The sequence below is a fragment of the Salvelinus namaycush genome, unplaced genomic scaffold, assembly GCF_016432855.1.
Source record: "Salvelinus namaycush isolate Seneca unplaced genomic scaffold, SaNama_1.0 Scaffold312, whole genome shotgun sequence".
Taxonomy (NCBI): Eukaryota; Metazoa; Chordata; class Actinopteri; order Salmoniformes; family Salmonidae; genus Salvelinus; species Salvelinus namaycush.
This window is the reverse complement of record NW_024060031.1, coordinates 214,205-235,971: the sequence shown is the minus strand read 5'-3', so window position 1 is coordinate 235,971 and position 21,767 is coordinate 214,205. Positions and strand designations below refer to the sequence as shown.

Sequence of the window (21,767 nt, the reverse complement as noted above, 5' to 3'; positions counted from 1 at the left end):
TTCTAAAGCCATGACATAATTTTCTGGAATTTTCCAAGCTGTTTAAAGGCACAGTCAACTTAGTGTATGTAAACTTCTGACCCACTGGAATTGTGATACAGTAAGTGAATAATCTGTCTGTAAACAATTGTTAAATATTTCCTTTAACTTGATGTTCTTTTGTTTTTTGCAGGTGCACTATCCTACTGACCCTATGTAGCCAGGTCCCATCTACTATCCTTCTGACCCTATGCAGCCAGGTCCCATCTACTATCCTTCTGACCCTATGTAGCCAGGTCCCATCTACTATCCTTCTGACCCTATGCAGCCAGGTCCCATCTACTATCCTTCTGACCCTATGTAGCCAGGTCCCATCTACTATCCTTCTGACCCGATGTAGCCAGGTCCCATCTACTATCCTTCTGACCCTATGTAGCCAGGTCCCATCTACTATCCTTCTGACCCTATGTAGCCAGGTCCCATCTACTATCCTTCTGACCCTATGTAGCCAGGTCCCATCTACTATCCTTCTGACCCTATGTAGCCAGGTCCCATCTACTATCCTTCTGACCCTATGTAGCCAGGTCCCATCTACTATCCTTCTGACCCTATGTAGCCAGGTCCCATCTACTATCCTTCTGACCCTATGTAGCCAGGTCCCATCTACTATCCTTCTGACCCTATGTAGCCAGGTCCATCTACTATCCTTCTGACCCTATGCAGCCAGGTCCCATCTACTATCCTTCTGACCCTATGTAGCCAGGTCCCATCTACTATCCTTCTGACCCGATGTAGCCAGGTCCCATCTACTATCCTTCTGACCCTATGTAGCCAGGTCCCATCTACTATCCTTCTGACCCTATGCAGCCAGGTCCCATCTACTGTCCTTCTGACCCTATGTAGCCAGGTCCCATCTACTATCCTTCTGACCCTATGCAGCCAGGTCCCATCTACTATCCTTCTGACCCTATGCAGCCAGGTCCCATCTACTATCCTTCTGACCCTATGTAGCCAGGTCCCATCTACTATCCTTCTGACCCGATGTAGCCAGGTCCCATCTACTATCCTTCTGACCCTATGTAGCCAGGTCCCATCTACTATCCTTCTGACCCTATGTAGCCAGGTCCCATCTACTATCCTTCTGACCCTATGTAGCCAGGTCCCATCTACTATCCTTCTGACCCTATGTAGCCAGGTCCCATCTACTATCCTTCTGACCCTATGTAGCCAGGTCCCATCTACTATCCTTCTGACCCTATGTAGCCAGGTCCATCTACTATCCTTCTGACCCTATGCAGCCAGGTCCCATCTACTATCCTTCTGACCCTATGTAGCCAGGTCCCATCTACTATCCTTCTGACCCGATGTAGCCAGGTCCCATCTACTATCCTTCTGACCCTATGTAGCCAGGTCCCATCTACTATCCTTCTGACCCTATGTAGCCAGGTCCCATCTACTATCCTTCTGACCCTATGTAGCCAGGTCCCATCTACTATCCTTCTGACCCTATGTAGCCAGGTCCCATCTACTATCCTTCTGACCCTATGTAGCCAGGTCCCATCTACTATCCTTCTGACCCTATGTAGCCAGGTCCCATCTACTATCCTTCTGACCCTATGTAGCCAGGTCCCATCTACTATCCTTCTGACCCTATGCAGCCAGGTCCCATCTACTATCCTTCTGACCCTATGCAGCCAGGTCCCATCTATTATCCTTCTGACCCTATGTAGCCAGGTCCCATCTACTATCCTTCTGACCCTATGCAGCCAGGTCCCATCTACTGTCCTTCTGACCCTATGTAGCCAGGTCCCATCTACTATCCTTCTGACCCTATGCAGCCAGGTCCCATCTACTATCCTTCTGACCCTATGCAGCCAGGTCCCATCTACTATCCTTCTGACCCTATGTAGCCAGGTCCCATCTACTATCCTTCTGACCCTATGCAGCCAGGTCCCATCTACTATCCTTCTGACCCTATGCAGCCAGGTCCCATCTATTATCCTTCTGACCCTATGTAGCCAGGTCCCATCTACTATCCTTCTGACCCTATGCAGCCAGGTCCCATCTACTGTCCTTCTGACCCTATGTAGCCAGGTCCCATCTACTATCCTTCTGACCCTATGCAGCCAGGTCCCATCTACTATCCTTCTGACCCTATGCAGCCAGGTCCCATCTACTATCCTTCTGACCCTATGTAGCCAGGTCCCATCTACTATCCTTCTGACCCTATGCAGCCAGGTCCCATCTACTATCCTTCTGACCCTATGCAGCCAGGTCCCATCTACTATCCTTCTGACCCTATGTAGCCAGGTCCCATCTACTATCCTTCTGACCCTATGTAGCCAGGTCCCATCTACTATCCTTCTGACCCTATGCAGCCAGGTCCCATCTACTATCCTTCTGACCCTATGTAGCCACGTCCCATCTACTATCCTTCTGACCCTATGTAGCCAGGTCCCATCTACTATCCTTCTGACCCTATGCAGCCAGGTCCCATCTACTATCCTTCTGACCCTATGTAGCCAGGGCCCATCTACTATCCTTCTGACCCTATGTAGCCACGTCCCATCTACTATCCTTCTGACCCTATGTAGCCAGGTCCCATCTACTATCCTTCTGACCCTATGTAGCCAGGGCCCATCTACTATCCTTCTGACCCTATGCAGCCAGGTCCCATCTACTATCCTTCTGACCCTATGTAGCCAGGGCCCATCTACTATCCTTCTGACCCTATGTAGCCAGGTCCCATCTACTATCCTTCTGACCCTATGTAGCCAGGTCCATCTACTATCCTTCTGACCCTATGCAGCCAGGTCCCATCTACTATCCTTCTGACCCTATGCAGCCAGGTCCCATCTACTATCCTTCTGACCCTATGTAGCCAGGGCCCATCTACTATCCTTCTGACCCTATGTAGCCAGGTCCCATCTACTATCCTTCTGATCCTATGTAGCCAGGTCCCATCTACTATCCTTCTGACCCTATGTAGCCAGGTCCCATCTACTATCCTTCTGACCCTATGCAGCCAGGTCCCATCTACTATCCTTCTGACCCTATGTAGCCAGGTCCATCTACTATCCTTCTGACCCTATGTAGCCAGGTCCACCTACTATCCTTCTGACCCTATGTAGCCAGGTCCCATCTACTATCCTTCTGACCCTATGTAGCCAGGTCCCATCTACTATCCTTCTGACCCTATGTAGCCAGGTCCCATCTACTATCCTTCTGACCCTATGTAGCCAGGTCCCATCTACTATCCTTCTGATCCTATGTAGCCAGGTCCCATCTACTATCCTTCTGACCCTATGTAGCCAGGTCCCATCTACTATCCTTCTGACCCTATGCAGCCAGGTCCCATCTACTATCCTTCTGACCCTATGCAGCCAGGTCCCATCTATTATCCTTCTGACCCTATGCAGCCAGGTCCATCTACTATCCTTCTGACCCTATGTAGCCAGGTCCCATCTACTATCCTTCTGACCCTATGTAGCCAGGTCCCATCTACTATCCTTCTGACCCTATGCAGCCATGTCCCATCTACTATCCTTCTGACCCTATGTAGCCAGGTCCCATCTACTATCCTTCTGACCCTATGCAGCCAGGTCCCATCTACTATCCTTCTGACCCTATGTAGCCAGGTCCCATCTACTATCCTTCTGACCCTATGTAGCCAGGTCCCATCTACTATCCTTCTGACCCTATGTAGCCAGGTCCCATCTACTATCCTTCTGACCCTATGCAGCCAGGTCCCATCTACTATCCTTCTGATCCTATGCAGCCAGGTCCCATCTACTATCCTTCTGACCCTATGCAGCCAGGTCCATCTACTATCCTTCTGACCCTATGCAGCCAGGTCCCATCTACTATCCTTCTGACCCTTTGTAGCCAGGTCCCATCTACTATCCTTCTGACCCTATGCAGCCAGGTCCATCTACTATCCTTCTGACCCTATACAGCCAGGTCCCATCTACTATCCTTCTGACCCTATGTAGCCAGGTTCCATCTACTATCCTTCTGACCCCATGTAGCCAGGTCCCATCTACTATCCTTCTGACCCTATGTAGCCAGGTCCATCTACTATCCTTCTGACCCCATGTAGCCAGGTCCCATCTACTATCCTTCTGACCCTATGTAGCCAGGTCCCATCTACTATCCTTCTGACCCTATGTAGCCAGGTCCCATCTACTATCCTTCTGACCCTATGTAGCCAGGTCCCATCTACTATCCTTCTGACCCCATGTAGCCAGGTCCCATCTACTATCCTTCTGACCCCATGTAGCCAGGTCCCATCTACTATCCTTCTGACCCTATGTAGCCAGGTCCCATCTACTATCCTTCTGACCCTATGTAGCCAGGTCCCATCTACTATCCTTCTGACCCTATGTAGCCAGGTCCCATCTACTATCCTTCTGACCCTATGTAGCCAGGTCCCATCTACTATCCTTCTGACCCTATGTAGCCAGGTCCCATCTACTATCCTTCTGACCCTATGTAGCCAGGTCCCATCTACTATCCTTCTGACCCTATGCAGCCAGGTCCCATCTACTATCCTTCTGACCCTATGCAGCCAGGTCCCATCTACTATCCTTCTGACCCTATACAGCCAGGTCCCATCTACTATCCTTCTGACCCTATGCAGCCAGGTCCCATCTACTATCCTTCTGATCCTATGCAGCCAGGTCCATCTACTATCCTTCTGACCCTATGTAGCCAGGTCCCATCTACTATCCTTCTGACCCTATGCAGCCAGGTCCCATCTACTATCCTTCTGACCCTATGCAGCCAGGTCCCATCTACTATCCTTCTGACCCTATGTAGCCAGGTCCCATCTACTATCCTTCTGACCCTATGTAGCCAGGTCCCATCTACTATCCGTCTGACCCTATGTAGCCAGGTCCCATCTACTATCCTTCTGACCCTATGCAGCCAGGTCCCATCTACTATCCTTCTGACCCTATGTAGCCAGGTCCCATCTACTATCCTTCTGACCCTATGTAGCCAGGTCCCATCTACTATCCTTCTGACCCTATGTAGCCAGGTCCCATCTACTATCCTTCTGACCCTATGTAGCCAGGTCCCATCTACTATCCTTCTGACCCTATGTAGCCAGGTCCCATCTACTATCCGTCTGACCCTATGTAGCCAGGTCCCATCTACTATCCTTCTGACCCTATGCAGCCAGGTCCCATCTACTATCCTTCTGACCCTATGTAGCCAGGTCCCATCTACTATCCTTCTGACCCTATGTAGCCAGGTCCCATCTACTATCCTTCTGACCCTATGTAGCCAGGTCCCATCTACTATCCTTCTGACCCTATGCAGCCAGGTCCCATCTACTATCCTTCTGACCCTATGCAGCCAGGTCCCATCTACTATCCTTCTGACCCTATGTAGCCAGGTCCCATCTACTATCCTTCTGACCCTATGCAGCCAGGTCCCATCTACTATCCTTCTGACCCTATGCAGCCAGGTCCCATCTACTATCCTTCTGACCCTATGTAGCCAGGTCCCATCTACTATCCTTCTGACCCTATGTAGCCAGGTCCCATCTACTATCCTTCTGACCCTATGCAGCCAGGTCCCATCTACTATCCTTCTGACCCTATGTAGCCACGTCCCATCTACTATCCTTCTGACCCTATGTAGCCAGGTCCCATCTACTATCCTTCTGACCCTATGCAGCCAGGTCCCATCTACTATCCTTCTGACCCTATGTAGCCAGGGCCCATCTACTATCCTTCTGACCCTATGTAGCCACGTCCCATCTACTATCCTTCTGACCCTATGTAGCCAGGTCCCATCTACTATCCTTCTGACCCTATGTAGCCAGGGCCCATCTACTATCCTTCTGACCCTATGCAGCCAGGTCCCATCTACTATCCTTCTGACCCTATGTAGCCAGGGCCCATCTACTATCCTTCTGACCCTATGTAGCCAGGTCCCATCTACTATCCTTCTGACCCTATGTAGCCAGGTCCATCTACTATCCTTCTGACCCTATGCAGCCAGGTCCCATCTACTATCCTTCTGACCCTATGCAGCCAGGTCCCATCTACTATCCTTCTGACCCTATGTAGCCAGGGCCCATCTACTATCCTTCTGACCCTATGTAGCCAGGTCCCATCTACTATCCTTCTGATCCTATGTAGCCAGGTCCCATCTACTATCCTTCTGACCCTATGTAGCCAGGTCCCATCTACTATCCTTCTGACCCTATGCAGCCAGGTCCCATCTACTATCCTTCTGACCCTATGTAGCCAGGTCCATCTACTATCCTTCTGACCCTATGTAGCCAGGTCCACCTACTATCCTTCTGACCCTATGTAGCCAGGTCCCATCTACTATCCTTCTGACCCTATGTAGCCAGGTCCCATCTACTATCCTTCTGACCCTATGTAGCCAGGTCCCATCTACTATCCTTCTGACCCTATGTAGCCAGGTCCCATCTACTATCCTTCTGATCCTATGTAGCCAGGTCCCATCTACTATCCTTCTGACCCTATGTAGCCAGGTCCCATCTACTATCCTTCTGACCCTATGCAGCCAGGTCCCATCTACTATCCTTCTGACCCTATGCAGCCAGGTCCCATCTATTATCCTTCTGACCCTATGCAGCCAGGTCCATCTACTATCCTTCTGACCCTATGTAGCCAGGTCCCATCTACTATCCTTCTGACCCTATGTAGCCAGGTCCCATCTACTATCCTTCTGACCCTATGCAGCCATGTCCCATCTACTATCCTTCTGACCCTATGTAGCCAGGTCCCATCTACTATCCTTCTGACCCTATGCAGCCAGGTCCCATCTACTATCCTTCTGACCCTATGTAGCCAGGTCCCATCTACTATCCTTCTGACCCTATGTAGCCAGGTCCCATCTACTATCCTTCTGACCCGATGTAGCCAGGTCCCATCTACTATCCTTCTGACCCTATGCAGCCAGGTCCCATCTACTATCCTTCTGATCCTATGCAGCCAGGTCCCATCTACTATCCTTCTGACCCTATGCAGCCAGGTCCATCTACTATCCTTCTGACCCTATGCAGCCAGGTCCCATCTACTATCCTTCTGACCCTTTGTAGCCAGGTCCCATCTACTATCCTTCTGACCCTATGCAGCCAGGTCCATCTACTATCCTTCTGACCCTATACAGCCAGGTCCCATCTACTATCCTTCTGACCCTATGTAGCCAGGTTCCATCTACTATCCTTCTGACCCCATGTAGCCAGGTCCCATCTACTATCCTTCTGACCCTATGTAGCCAGGTCCATCTACTATCCTTCTGACCCCATGTAGCCAGGTCCCATCTACTATCCTTCTGACCCTATGTAGCCAGGTCCCATCTACTATCCTTCTGACCCTATGTAGCCAGGTCCCATCTACTATCCTTCTGACCCTATGTAGCCAGGTCCCATCTACTATCCTTCTGACCCCATGTAGCCAGGTCCCATCTACTATCCTTCTGACCCCATGTAGCCAGGTCCCATCTACTATCCTTCTGACCCTATGTAGCCAGGTCCCATCTACTATCCTTCTGACCCTATGTAGCCAGGTCCCATCTACTATCCTTCTGACCCTATGTAGCCAGGTCCCATCTACTATCCTTCTGACCCTATGTAGCCAGGTCCCATCTACTATCCTTCTGACCCTATGTAGCCAGGTCCCATCTACTATCCTTCTGACCCTATGTAGCCAGGTCCCATCTACTATCCTTCTGACCCTATGCAGCCAGGTCCCATCTACTATCCTTCTGACCCTATGCAGCCAGGTCCCATCTACTATCCTTCTGACCCTATACAGCCAGGTCCCATCTACTATCCTTCTGACCCTATGCAGCCAGGTCCCATCTACTATCCTTCTGATCCTATGCAGCCAGGTCCATCTACTATCCTTCTGACCCTATGTAGCCAGGTCCCATCTACTATCCTTCTGACCCTATGCAGCCAGGTCCCATCTACTATCCTTCTGACCCTATGCAGCCAGGTCCCATCTACTATCCTTCTGACCCTATGTAGCCAGGTCCCATCTACTATCCTTCTGACCCTATGTAGCCAGGTCCCATCTACTATCCGTCTGACCCTATGTAGCCAGGTCCCATCTACTATCCTTCTGACCCTATGCAGCCAGGTCCCATCTACTATCCTTCTGACCCTATGTAGCCAGGTCCCATCTACTATCCTTCTGACCCTATGTAGCCAGGTCCCATCTACTATCCTTCTGACCCTATGTAGCCAGGTCCCATCTACTATCCTTCTGACCCTATGTAGCCAGGTCCCATCTACTATCCTTCTGACCCTATGTAGCCAGGTCCCATCTACTATCCTTCTGATCCTATGTAGCCAGGTCCCATCTACTATCCTTCTGATCCTATGTAGCCAGGTCCCATCTACTATCCTTCTGATCCTATGTAGCCAGGTCCCATCTACTATCCTTCTGATCCTATGTAGCCAGGTCCCATCTACTATCCTTCTGATCCTATGCAGCCAGGTCCCATCTACTATCCTTCTGATCCTATGTAGCCAGGTCCCATCTACTATCCTTCTGATCCTATGTAGCCAGGTCCCATCTACTTTTTAACTCCTCACAACTGCAGTGGCCAAAACAAGAACAAGTTTATGCTCTGGTATTGTGCCTGACCATGCACAAGCTCCACCACAGTCTGGACATTCACTTCCTGAACACAGGCCACACCAAGCCCCCGACTGGTGCTTCGGCCTTATAAAGCAGCGCTTCAAAAAGACCAGAGTGAACACTTTGTCTGAGATCGCTGGTGATGTGAAGGACAGCACTGTGACAGGGGTCAACATCCCACAGCTGGTTGGACTGGAGGATGGTACGCTGCTGGTGGAAAGCTATGGCTGGCAACAACACCTGACTCGGTACTTCAGGCCGCTGCCACAGTTCAAGCAGTACCAGCACTTCAGGTGAATGTCATTTTCATTGCATTGTATGAGGTTATTCTTCTTATCTAAACTTGGGACGTGAATTTATGTTGTGCAAGGTTGTAATGTCTTCTCAATTATTTTGTTATTTCCTGTTTTACAGCTTAGATGCTCTGGAGCCTGTGTGTTGTTGTCACCAAGGAGCATTCAGACTGTTGGGACCAGGTTTCAGCTGCTGCTCAACGCTGACATCCTTCCTCCCATAGATGGTCTGCCTGTACAAGCACCACCTGGACTGGACACAGCTAGACAAACTTATCTTTTTGAGAAGATCAGGGAGTTTTGCAACAAAGAGGCTATGTGTTACGTTCCCCAGTTTCTGTGTTGTGATTTGTATTTGAGTGTGTGTTTCAGGAGAAATTCCTGAACTCCCCAACCAGCTGATTGGTCGACTCAATGGCAAATGGATGATTAGAGAGCTGACCCCGCCCCCTCGTCAAGATGCAGCTGTATCCAATTAGACTCCTGAAGCTATATAAAAGCCAGTTCTGTTCAGGAGAGAGAGGAGAGGAGATGAGATAAGGAGTAGAGATTTGGAGATTGAGAGAGAGAAATTAGATTGTGATATAGTGTTGGTTGTGTATCAGAAAGTGTGGTATGTACTGTTGTTGGTAGCAGTTTTGCTATGTCCTGTGTTTGTGAGTGTTTGTGAAATCGTTAATAATTACTCTGTTTCATTTGTTCCCAGGGGGGAAGGAGAAGGCACTTTGGGAGTGCTTAGGCAAGAGGCCCGCGGGCATACATATACCCGTAGTATATTTACTGTCTAGGCACACTAGGTAAGACCTGGGTGGACCACCCCCTGTATTTTGGTTAGGGCACCAGGTGGTGCTAAGTTAGGTAAGTTAAGTGGGTAGGCAGGTTAGATAGGAGAGGGGGAACTTTGATATTTACTTTCTTTGCTTTGGTTCCGTCCAGCCCCTTTTCCCCATATTACCGTGTATGAAAATAAATCCTAGTAAACGGTAGATTCTGGTTTTGTGTCATCCTTACTTGCACCTACAGTCCATACCTCTTGCACTTCAGAGAGTTGAGTTGTAGCAGGGAGTTGCGTTCCCTCTTCTCAGAGGCGTGCGTAACACTATGGACATCACATGCCCTGCACCAAAGTCAAGGGCAGGACAGAAACAGGCTCTCCTAATGTAGATTCCCTTGTTCATGTGTGGTTCGGATGGACAAGTCATCAGCACTATCTGCAGTGCCTCTATTCAGATTCATGCCACACGTTGCTGCTACTATTTATTTATTATCTTGCTGCTCAGCCACTTTAACCCTGATTGTATTGTTGGAATCGGCTAAACTTTGATCATTGAGATAGGAAATCAAAGAGACTGGGTTTTATGTATCTATAGAAGGACAGATAGCTGTGGAACGTGTTGGGGGACGGGAGCAGAGCACCGTGTTGATACAGGGGAGACAGATGGACATCTGTGGATTAGGTGAAGGAGGGGTTGAGGTCAGGAGGTGAGGACAGGTCACCTGAAGGGAGTAATAAGGGTTTGGAATCTTGTTACTCTTTTCCTGTTAAACCATAAGAAGCATTGGAGAGAAGGAGACGTTTCTTAAGTGGGATATGAATATCTGGATGGGACACATGTTGGGTTGTCTGAATTACAGCTGTACAGAACCTTTGGGAAGAATTACACTTGGTTAAAGCTTCTCTAGTGTCCGTGGGTTATTTACTATGAAAAATAAGAACCTAACAGTATGCATATAACTACCTCATCTATCACTGATATTGTTCTTGTACATACTGTATATTATGTTATTTATATTGCTACTATGCAAGTAGCCATTTGGCTGTACCATTTACACCTTCTGTAGCTGGGGGTTTTAGCATTTATTTCACATGACCCATCAATTTAGACCAGTGTGTCTGGGTAAGAGTCATCTAATATTTATATCATATTTATATCTGGACAATTCCTGCTTACCTGAATTGTTCCTTATTGTAGGCTACTACCACTTGTAGTCTTAATCTTTAGTACACTACTCACTGTTTAGCACATGACCTCACATTGGAATCCTTAAAGAGATGGGTGCGGCCGGCTTAAGAGGGTGTAAACAAAGGAGAGACCTCTCCAGTAGGTGTACAAAAAGATTCAAGGGCCATTTTCTCAAAAGTGAGTTTACAAGTTTATCAACTTTCAGAGCAGAACTACTTTCCCATTGTTCCTCAGAAATGCGGTGTGTGATATTACCATTTTGTAGCGCTGAGTCTCTAGTTTTATCCAAGGTAAAAAACACCATTTCAAATGTTGCTACAAGACCGTTTGAGCCGGTCGGTCACACCTCTGCTCCCAATCATTACGCACACCTGGACTTCATCATCACATTGATTACTCTCCCTTTATTTAGCCCTCAGTAGCCTCAGTCATCAGGCAGTATTGGTTTTATTTACGTTCAGTACGCGTCTCCTGTTTTGTTGCCTTGTTCAGGTTTATTAAACTCACCTTCTGCACCGGCTTCCTGACTCCAAACGTTACACACACAGACATTGAGAGGCACAAGCAGGTAAGGTAGGAGTAAAGCACTCTGGGACAAAGAGCCAAGCACAACATCAGCAGAACAAAACATACAGCCTATCTGTTTCTGTTCACCTGCCAAACAGAACTGGGACCAGGCTTACAGTTAACCAAGCAGTTCAGCTGCAGAACATCTTTCAGCAACTCAATATCAGAACCACCTGTGTCTATCCAGTTTCCTCAAGTGGAAGGGGAAACTACAGGGCTGGAAGGGGAAACTACAGGGCCGGCAGGTAGCCTAGTGGTTAGAGCGTTGGGCCAGTAAGCAAAAGGTTGCTAGATCAAATCCCCGAGCTGACAAGGTAAAAAGTATTAAACTAAATCTTTAATAGTGAGAGCTTTGCAATAGCTGGTCGACGAATCACTGTCTCTGATGATTCGTTGAAAAGCGGCGAGACAAAAGTACAAAGGTCTTTTATAGTCAAGATCCACCACCTTGTTGACATAACAAACCACAGATATATAGAATGGGTGACAAGGTGAGACTTTTTAAATGAGAAAGGAGTATCCCGTAGCCAGAGAGCATTCGCTATAAAGTATCGTTCAGTTTGGTCCCGAAGACGAGGTTGCTATCTTGTTCCTGTTACTCCTAGCACAAAAACACCAACTCATCCAATGGCATTAATCAATTGTCATCTCCAGATACTCCCATCTCAAGTAAACCCCCTCTTGACCCCACTCCTGGACAAGCTCACTGAGGGGAGTGAGCCTCTAGGTCATACACTATCCCAGGATAAGTGCAACATCAGAGATGACATACAATGGTTCCAGACACTACCACACACATCTGTTGTCTCAAACCTTATCTCCCCCCAGGCCGAAGGAGGGGGTGACTGGTGCAGACATTGTTGAGACAAGTAATTGGTTCCCCATTTAATAACGCCATCCCTTCACATGGTTTAAGAATAGGTAAAGACACATTCACATATGAAGACAATGTTCCCTCCTGTCCTCTTCCCTTTCTGATATTCTGCATAGCACCAGGGACATGTGAAAGACAAGCCTGACCTCTCCCCTCTCTGGGCCCCAGGTGACTGAGCCCCAGGTGACTGAGCCCCAGGTGACTGAGCCCCAGCTGAGGGAGGAAGTGCAACTGCCAACACCAGAGTCCAAAGGGGCACATTCTAATAACAAGTATATCACATAAACATATTATGCAGATAAGACATCTTAATTATCTATGTTACCCAACTCATTCTGATTCGTCTGCCACACTTGCCAAGTTAAATAAAACACATCAAAGAGAGATCAGACAGCTTAACATTGCACTCGGCATTTTCCTTCAACACTTTACTTAAGTCCTGCAGTTATATGCATTATAATGCTTTATTACTTGTTATAAGCATGTTTATAATGTGCCTTTATATTGTATTATAACCACATCATAATGCATTATTAATGCTCTGCCATATTCCAGGCCAGAGAGCTCCTGTTCCAGTCCTCTCACCTTGCTGGTGTAACATGTTATAAGCATGCATAAGCCATTATGTTCAATAACAGCATCGTAACGCATTATAAATGTTTAGCTCCAATACAGGTCCTCTCCTCTTACCTTGCTGCTGAGGTCAGGGAAAGTGCTACTCTGGTAGGGGAAGGAGGGGTCATCCACGATGTGCCAGTGGAAAACATTTAACTTGTTGTAGGACATCGCATCCTAGTAAACAAGGATAAGGATCTGAAGTGAGTATCATTTATATATACCATGTCCGAGTCAGTCAAAATTGTAACTCAGGGCCGGACACAGATTAAGCCTAGTCCAGGACTAAAAGTAATTCAATGGAGATTCACCATTCAAAGTGCTTTGTAGTCCAGGAGTACGCTTAATGTGAGCTGAGAAACTGGACCTCAATGTTGTAACTGAAATGTATGTACGTACAGTACCAGTCAAAAGTTTGGACACACTTACTCATTCAAGGGTTTTTCTTTATTTTTACTATTTTTACACATTGTAGAATAATATTGAAGACCTATATTGAAGACCTCAAAACTATGAAATAAAACGATGAAACTATGAATAAAACTACAAAACTATGAAATATACTGGAATAATAATGAAATACATATGAGTTAGAAAATAGTAAAAAAATTAAGAAAAACCCTGGAATGAGTAGATGTGTCCAAACTTTTGACTGGTACTGTGTGTGTAAATATATATATTTTACCAGGGTCTTCAGAATAGCGTGTAAAGGTAGGTAGTGACGTGACGTATCCAATAATATCCCTCGGAACTGGAAGCGGGGAAAATCTTCTATCTCAGTCTCATTCACAAAATACTGGAAATAAATAAATCAACGTCAGATTGATAGAGAACTGAAATGATCACATCAAGTTCGCTCCTTTTTCGCAAATCATATTGTTGGCAGCATGTTGACTGTTCAGTTCTCGCACACACACACACACACACACACACACACACACACACACACACACACACACACACACACACACACACACACACACACACACACACACACACACACACACACGGAACTTTTGGTGAGTAGAAATGTATTCAAATTGAAAATCCTGTAACCCCTAACCTTAACACCAAAATCCCTAACCCTAATTATAACCCTAATTCCAACCCTAAAATAGCCTTTTTAAAAGTGAAGACCGACCACAATGTCCTCACTAGTGAGTTGTTTTCCTTCTTGTGAGGACTTCTGGTATTCAGTAGTACAAGTACACACACAGTAGGCTACCTGGGCGACAGGTAGTGGTTAGAGAGGGGGGGGGCAGGTAGCCTCGTGGTTAGAGAGGGGGGGGGGCAGGTAGCCTAGTGGTTAGAGAGGGGGGGGGGGGCAAGTAGCCTAGTGGTTAGAGAGGGGGGGCGACAGGTAGCCTCGTGGTTAGAGAGGGGGGGGGGGGGGGCAGGTAGCCTAGTGGTTAGAGAGGGGGGGGGCAGGTAGCCTAGTGGTTAGAGAGGGGGGGGGGGGGCAGGTAGCCTAGTGGTTAGAGAGGGGGGGGGGGCAGGTAGCCTAGTGGTTAGAGAGGGGGGGGGGGGCAGGTAGCCTAGTGGTTAGAGAGGGGGGGCGACAGGTAGCCTAGTGGTTAGAGAGGGGGGGGGGGGGCAGGTAGCCTAGTGGTTAGAGGGGGGGGGGGGGGGGGCAGGTAGCCTAGTGGTTAGAGAGGGGGGGCGACAGGTAGCCTAGTGGTTAGAGAGGGGGGGGGCAGGTAGCCTAGTGGTTAGAGAGGGGGGGCGACAGGTAGCCTAGTGGTTAGAGAGGGGGGGGGGGGGCAGGTAGCCTAGTGGTTAGAGAGGGGGGGGGGGCAGGTAGCCTAGTGGTTAGAGAGGGGGGGGGGGGCAGGTAGCCTCGTGGTTAGAGAGGGGGGCGACAGGTAGCCTCGTGGTTAGAGAGGGGGGGGGCAGGTAGCCTAGTGGTTAGAGAGGGGGGGGGCAGGTAGCCTAGTGGTTAGAGAGGGGGGGGGGGGGCAGGTAGCCTCGTGGTTAGAGAGGGGGGCGACAGGTAGCCTCGTGGTTAGAGAGGGGGGGGGCAGGTAGCCTAGTGGTTAGAGAGGGGGGGGGCAGGTAGCCTAGTGGTTAGAGAGGGGGGGGGGGGGCAGGTAGCCTAGTGGTTAGAGAGGGGGGGCGACAGGTAGCCTAGTGGTTAGAGAGGGGGGGGGGGGCAGGTAGCCTAGTGGTTAGAGAGGGGGGGGCAGGTAGCCTAGCGGTTAGAGAGTGGGGGGCAGGTAGCCTAGTGGTTAGAGAGGGGGGGGGGGGGCAGGTAGCCTAGTGGTTAGAGAGTGGGGGGCAGGTAGCCTAGTGGTTAGAGAGGGGGGGGGGGGCAGGTAGCCTAGTGGTTAGAGAGGGGGGGGCAGGTAGCCTAGTGGTTAGAGAGGGGGGGGGGGGGGGGCAGGTAGCCTAGTGGTTAGAGAGGGGGGGGGGGGGGGGGGCAGGTAGCCTAGCGGTTAGAGCGTTGGACGTAACCGAAAGGTTGCAAGTTCGAATCCCTGAGCTGACAAGGTAAAAATCTGTCGTTCTGCCCCTGAACAAGGCAGTTAACCCACCGTTCCTAGGCCGTCATTGGAAATAAGAATGTGTTCTTAACTGACTTGCCTAGTTAGATAAAGGTTAAATAAAACACACAATGTTGACTGTTCAGTTATGACTTACCTCCCCAAAGGCATCTTGGGAGACCAGCTGACTGAATGACTCCAAACCTGTTATTTACCAAAGGACATGTGGTTACATCATCAAAGGACATCATTGATCATATTGATCACTGATTTCTAAACACTTGTGTTTCTACCTCTGAGTGCTCCCCATACCGTCTCAGCCCTCAGTGCTGCCTGGCCCGAACTCACACTCAGCTTGTCTATAACACAAGGAAGATTCAGATCAGCCATACGTGTATTCAGAGGTGTAAAGTAACTCATTACAAATACGTTACTCTAATTGAGTAACTTTTCAGAGTACTTGTATTTTTCAAAGTCAGTCATTTTACTACTACTGGAATAAAATGTCATTAAAAAAGCAGTACTTCTACTGAAGTAGGATATTTCCGAAGAATGTGAGTGAGAGGGACTTTGAGTGAGGGGGTGAGTGAATGAACTTAGTTCCTACATTCATTTCAGTGAAAAAGGGAGTTTGAGTGAAGGGGTCAAGGGGTGGGTGAGTCAAGGGGTGGGTGAGTGAGGGGGTGGGTGAGACAAGGGGTGGATGAGTCAAGGGGTGGGTGAGTGAGGGGGTGGGTGGGTGAGACAAGGGGTGGGTGAGTCAAGGGGTGGGTGAGTGAGGGGGTGGGTGGGTGAGACAAGGGGTGGGTGGGTCAAGGGGTGGGTGAGACAAGGGGTGGGTGAGTCAAGGGGTGGGTGAGTCAAGGGGTGGGTGAGTCAAGGGGTGGGTGAGTGAGGGGGTGGGTGAGACAAGGGGTGGGTGAGTCAAGGGGTGGGTGAGTGAGGGGGTGGGTGGGTGAGTCAAGGGGTGGGTGAGTCAAGGGGTGGGTGAGTGAGGGGGTGGGTGGGTGAGACAAGGGGTGGGTGAGTCAAGGGGTGGGTGAGTCAAGGGGTGGGTGAGTCAAGGGGTGGGTGAGTCAAGGGGTGGGTGAGTCAAGGGGTGGGTGAGTGAGGGGGTGGGTGGGTGGGTGAGTCAAGGGGTGGGTGAGTCAAGGGGTGGGTGAGTCAAGGGGTGGGTGAGTCAAGGGGTGGGTGAGTCAAGGGGTGGGTGAGTGAGGGGGTGGGTGGGTGGGTGAGTCAAGGGGTGGGTGAGTCAAGGGGTGGGTGAGTCAAGGGGTGGGTGAGTCAAGGGGTGGGTGAGTGAGGGGGTGGGTGGGTGGGTGAGTCAAGGGGTGGGTGAGTCAAGGGGTGGGTGAGTGAGGGGGTGGGTGGGTGGGTGAGTCAAGGGGTGGGTGAGTCAAGGGGTGGGTGAGTCAAGGGGTGGGTGAGTGAGGGGGTGGGTGAGTCAAGGGGTGGGTGAGTCAAGGGGTGGGTGAGTGAGGGGGTGGGTGGGTGGGTGAGTCAAGGGGTGGGTGAGTCAAGGGGTGGGTGAGTCAAGGGGTGGGTGGGTGGGTGAGTCAAGGGGTGGGTGAGTCAAGGGGTGGGTGAGTCAAGGGGTGGGTGAGTGAGGGGGTGGGTGAGTCAAGGGGTGGGTGAGTCAAGGGGTGGGTGAGTCAAGGGGTGGGTGAGTCAAGGGGTGGGTGAGTGAGGGGGTGGGTGGGTGGGTGAGTCAAGGGGTGGGTGAGTCAAGGGGTGGGTGAGTGAGGGGTGGGTGAGTGAGGGGTGGGTGAGTGAGGGGTGGGTGAGTGAGGGGTGGCGTGTCAAACTCATTCCACAGAGGGCTGAGTGTGTGGGTTTTCGCCTCACCCTTGTACTTGATTGATTAATTATGGTCACTAATTAGTAAGGAACTCCCCACAGCTGGTTGTCTGGCTCTAAACAACAACCCACAAACACTCCGCCCTCCATGGAATGAGTTTGACACCCCTGTTTTAAAGGGTAGGAAGTGTTGGTTCCACTTTCCTGGGCACCGTTATTTACTGAACAAGTAGGGAACACTCAAAATGTGTACTTGTAAATCATAACAATTTGAATCCAAATAAAGCTGTAGACAGAAGTCAAAGATCAAACATCACACATACAACTGATGTCTCTCCTGAGTTCTGCCCCCAACAAAAGACAGGATCTTATATACCTCCAGACCTATAGATACCTATAGACCTCCACCCTGTGGTGTGACCTCCACCCTGTGGTGTGACCTCCACCTTACGGTGTGACCTCCACCTTACGGTGTGACCTCCACCCTGTGGTGTGACCTCCACCTTACGGTGTGACCTCCACCTTACGGTGTGACCTCCACCTTACGGTGTGACCTCCCCCTTACGGTGTGACCTCCCCCTTACGGTGTGACCTCCCCCTTACGGTGTGACCTCCACCTTACGGTGTGACCTCCACCCTGTGGTGTGACTTCCACCCTGTGGTGTGACCTCCACCTTACGGTGTGACCTCCACCCTGTGGTGTGACCTCCACCCTGTGGTGTGACCTCCACCTTACGGTGTGACCTCCACCCTGTGGTGTGACCTCCACCTTACGGTGTGACCTCCACCCTGTGGTGTGACCTCCACCTTACGGTGTGACCTCCACCCTGTGGTGTGACCTCCACCTTACGGTGTGACCTCCCCCTTACGGTGTGTCCTCCACCCTGTGGTGTGACCTCCACCTTACGGTGTGATCTCCACCCTGTGGTGTGACCTCCACCTTACGGTGTAACCTCCACCCTGTGGTGTGACCTCCACCTTACGGTGTGACCTCCACCTTACGGTGTGACCTCCACCTTACGGTGTGACCTCCACCCTGTGGTGTGACCTCCACCCTGTGGTGTGACCTCCACCCTGTGGTGTGACCTCCACCCTGTGGTGTGACCTCCACCCTGTGGTGTGACCTCCACCTTACGGTGTGACCTTCACCCTGTGGTGTGACCTCCACCTTACGGTGTGACCTCCACCTTACGGTGTGACCTCCACCTTACGGTGTGACCTCCACCCTGTGGTGTGACCTCCACCCTGTGGTGTGACCTCCACCCTGTGGTGTGACCTCCACCTTACGGTGTGACCTCCACCCTGTGGTGTGACCTCCACCTTACGGTGTGATCTCCACCTTACGGTGTGACCTCCACCCTGTGGTGTGACCTCCACCTTACGGTGTGACCTCCACCTTACGGTGTGACCTCCACCCTGTGGTGTGACCTCCACCTTACGGTGTGACCTCCACCCTGTGGTGTGACCTCCACCCTGTGGTGTGACCTCCACCCTGTGGTGTGACCTCCACCTTACGGTGTGACCTCCACCCTGTGGTGTGACCTCCACCCTGTGGTGTGACCTCCACCTTACGGTGTGACCTCCACCTTACGGTGTGACCTCCACCCTGTGGTGTGACCTCCACCCTGTGGTGTGACCTCCACCCTGTGGTGTGACCTCCACCTTACGGTGTGACCTCCACCTTACGGTGTGACCTCCACCTTACGGTGTGACCTCCACCTTACGGTGTGACCTCCACCCTGTGGTGTGACCTCCACCTTACGGTGTGACCTCCACCCTGTGGTGTGACCTCCACCCTGTGGTGTGACCTCCACCCTGTGGTGTGACCTCCACCCTGTGGTGTGACCTCCTATGTCAAAAGAACAAGTTATTCTTAACACAAGGTTTCTGAGAACCTGTCTCAGTGGCATGCAAATCTGCCCTTGTTTCAGAGAAAAACAGACACAGTCGCTCTGTGTCTCGCTGTCACCCTCAGTTCCTTTTCTCACAGACGCAGGGCTGCGTGTTTTGGTAGAGAGCTAGACACAGACAGAGGCCTCAATATTCAGCTATACAGTGAGCATAAGTACAATGGCATGCATGTAAGCAAATTAATAACAACATAATCAATGGTGGGGGTCTTCAGAAGAGCCCCATAATCAATTTTAATCCTTCAGAAGCATGAGTTTTTACACACCACAGTAACACAGTGCGGTCAAAGACTTAGTAACTTAGTTGTAGTAACAATCTAGTTACCTATAACTACAACAAAAAAAAAAATTAACTTAATTAACTTATATCCGGATATCATCTACACTACCCACAATGCACTATTTCTCAACGTCATACACTGAAGAAGAAGGGAAGGTGTGAGGGGGTATAGGCACGTATCTCTCCAGAATACGCTCTGTCCGCAGCTAATTTCTGCACATTCATTGTTTCATTGTGTGAATTGCTTTCACTTTGTTAGATAATGTTTAATGTTATATATTTTAGTTGAGCACGCATGAGGAACACCTGGCCTGTGTGCAAATGTAGCAATTGGAGGATGTCTGAAATAGTATTTCTGATGGTCTTAACTAATAAAAAGCATGAGCTGGCGCACACGCACCTCTACCCTTGGTAGAGGTGCAGTGAAAGTGTAGGTTATGAAAATAAATAAGGAGAGTTGGACACTGTATACAAGCCATCCATCGCTGTGCCTTCTTCAGGGTGAACGCATGCTTGAACCAGGTTTATTACAGTGCAATTAATGCAACCAATGACAATAGTGAGGGGTGTGTCATAGTCATTAGGATGATGAGAAATAAAAACAATAAATTGTTAAGACAATAGTTTACTGAATGTTGGATATATTAGGCTATTGTTATCATATTGCAACATAATTAGACGTTGCACATAGTAATAACGTCAGCAGATTAATTTAATACACACTACCAGTCACAGGTCTTCGAACACCTACTCATTCATTTGATGAAGACATCAAAACTAATGAAATAACTCATATGGAATCATGTAGTAACCAATTTTTTTTTTTTAAGAAATCTAAATATATTTGAGATTCTTCAAAGTAGACACCCTTTGCTTTGATGACAGCTTTGCACACTCTTGGCATTCTCTCAACCAGCTTCACCTGGAATGCTTTTCCAACAGTCTTGAAGGAGTTCCCACATATGCTGAGCACTTGTTGGCTGCTTTTCCTTCACTCTGCGATCCATCTCAATTTGGTTGAGGTCGGGTGATTGTGGAGGCCAGGTCATCTGATGCAGCACTCCGTCACTCTCCTTCTTGGTCAAATAGCCCTTACACAGCCTGGAGGTGTGTTGAGTCATTGTCTTGTTGAAAAACAAATGATAGTCCCACTAAGCACAAACCAGATGGGATGGTGTATCGCTGCAGAATGCTGTGGTAGCCATGCTGGTAAAGTGTGCCTTGAATTCTAAATAAATGACAGACAGTGTCATCAGCAACGCACCATCACACCTCCTCCTCCATGCTTCACGGTGGGAACCACACATGTGGAGGTCATCCGTTCACCTACTCTGTGTCTCACAAAGATTTATTTGGGCTGCAATCTGAGGTGCAGTTAACTCTAATGAGCTTATCCTCTGCAGCAGAGGTAACTGGGTCTTCCTTTCCTGTGGCAGTCCTCATGAGAGCGAGTTTCATCATAGCGCTTGATGGTTTTTGCAACTGCACAAATTTTCCAGATTGACTGACCTTCATGTCTTAAAGTAATGATGGACTGTTGTTTCTCTGCTTATTTGAGCTGTTCTTGCCATAATATGGACTTGGTCTTTTATTAAATAGGGCTATCTTCTGTATACCACCCCTACCTTGTCACAACACAACTGATTGACTCAAACGCATTAAGGAAAGAAATTCCACAAATGAACTTTTAACAAGGCACACCTGTTATTTGAAATGCATTCCAGGTGACTACCTCATGAAGCTGGTTGAGAGAATGCCAAGAGTGTGCAAAGCTGTCCTCAAGGCAAAGGGTGGCTACTTTGAAGAATCTCAAATATATTTAAATTCGTTTAACACTTTTTTGGTTACTACATGATTCCATATGTGTTATTTTCTAGTTTATGTCTTCACAATTTTTCAGCAATATAGAATGTGGGAAAAATAAAGAAAAACCCTGGAATGAGTACGTGTGTCCAAACCTTTGACTGGTACTGTACTTCTCTGCAAAAATCTGGGTAAAATATTGAAAGGAAAGTGAGTCTTATTCGGGTACAATTAGTTATTGCTTTCTTTTCTAAAGTCTACCAACCTTCCTACTCTAACTTATTTGATAACCTGAAATGGCATCTCGGTATCTAGTTAAGAGGTTGGGAACCTATCTGGGCTAGCTAAAGACAACTTCATAAAATTGCAACGTGACTAGTAGTAGAGAAACAACAACAATAAAACATTTAAATCACATAATCTTTTTCAGGACAAATCTGAGAGGGCACTTGCTCCTGTGGGCATGACGCCTCTGGGCTGGCTCCTGTGGGCATGACGCCTCTGGGCTGGCTCCTGTGGGCATGACGCCTCTGGGCTGGCTCCTGTGGGCATGACGCCTCTGGGCTGGCTTGCCG

General features: G+C 49.2%; 1 protein-coding gene across 4 annotated transcripts in view; it reads right to left on the bottom strand.

Moving 5' to 3' along the window:
* The window catches only part of LOC120039940 (beta-hexosaminidase subunit alpha-like), a 30,469-nt gene that overhangs the window by 6,139 nt on the left and 2,563 nt on the right, over positions 1–21,767 (bottom strand). For all 4 annotated transcript variants that reach the window (XM_038985259.1, XM_038985255.1, XM_038985256.1 and 1 more), the window contains exons 3-6: positions 15,696–15,761; positions 15,560–15,606; positions 13,608–13,718; positions 12,998–13,099 (exon numbers count right to left, since the gene is read on the bottom strand). In XM_038985259.1, coding sequence (XP_038841187.1) covers positions 12,998–13,099; positions 13,608–13,718; positions 15,560–15,606; positions 15,696–15,761 — 326 coding nt within the window. The remainder of the gene's footprint in view (positions 1–12,997; positions 13,100–13,607; positions 13,719–15,559; positions 15,607–15,695; positions 15,762–21,767) is intronic.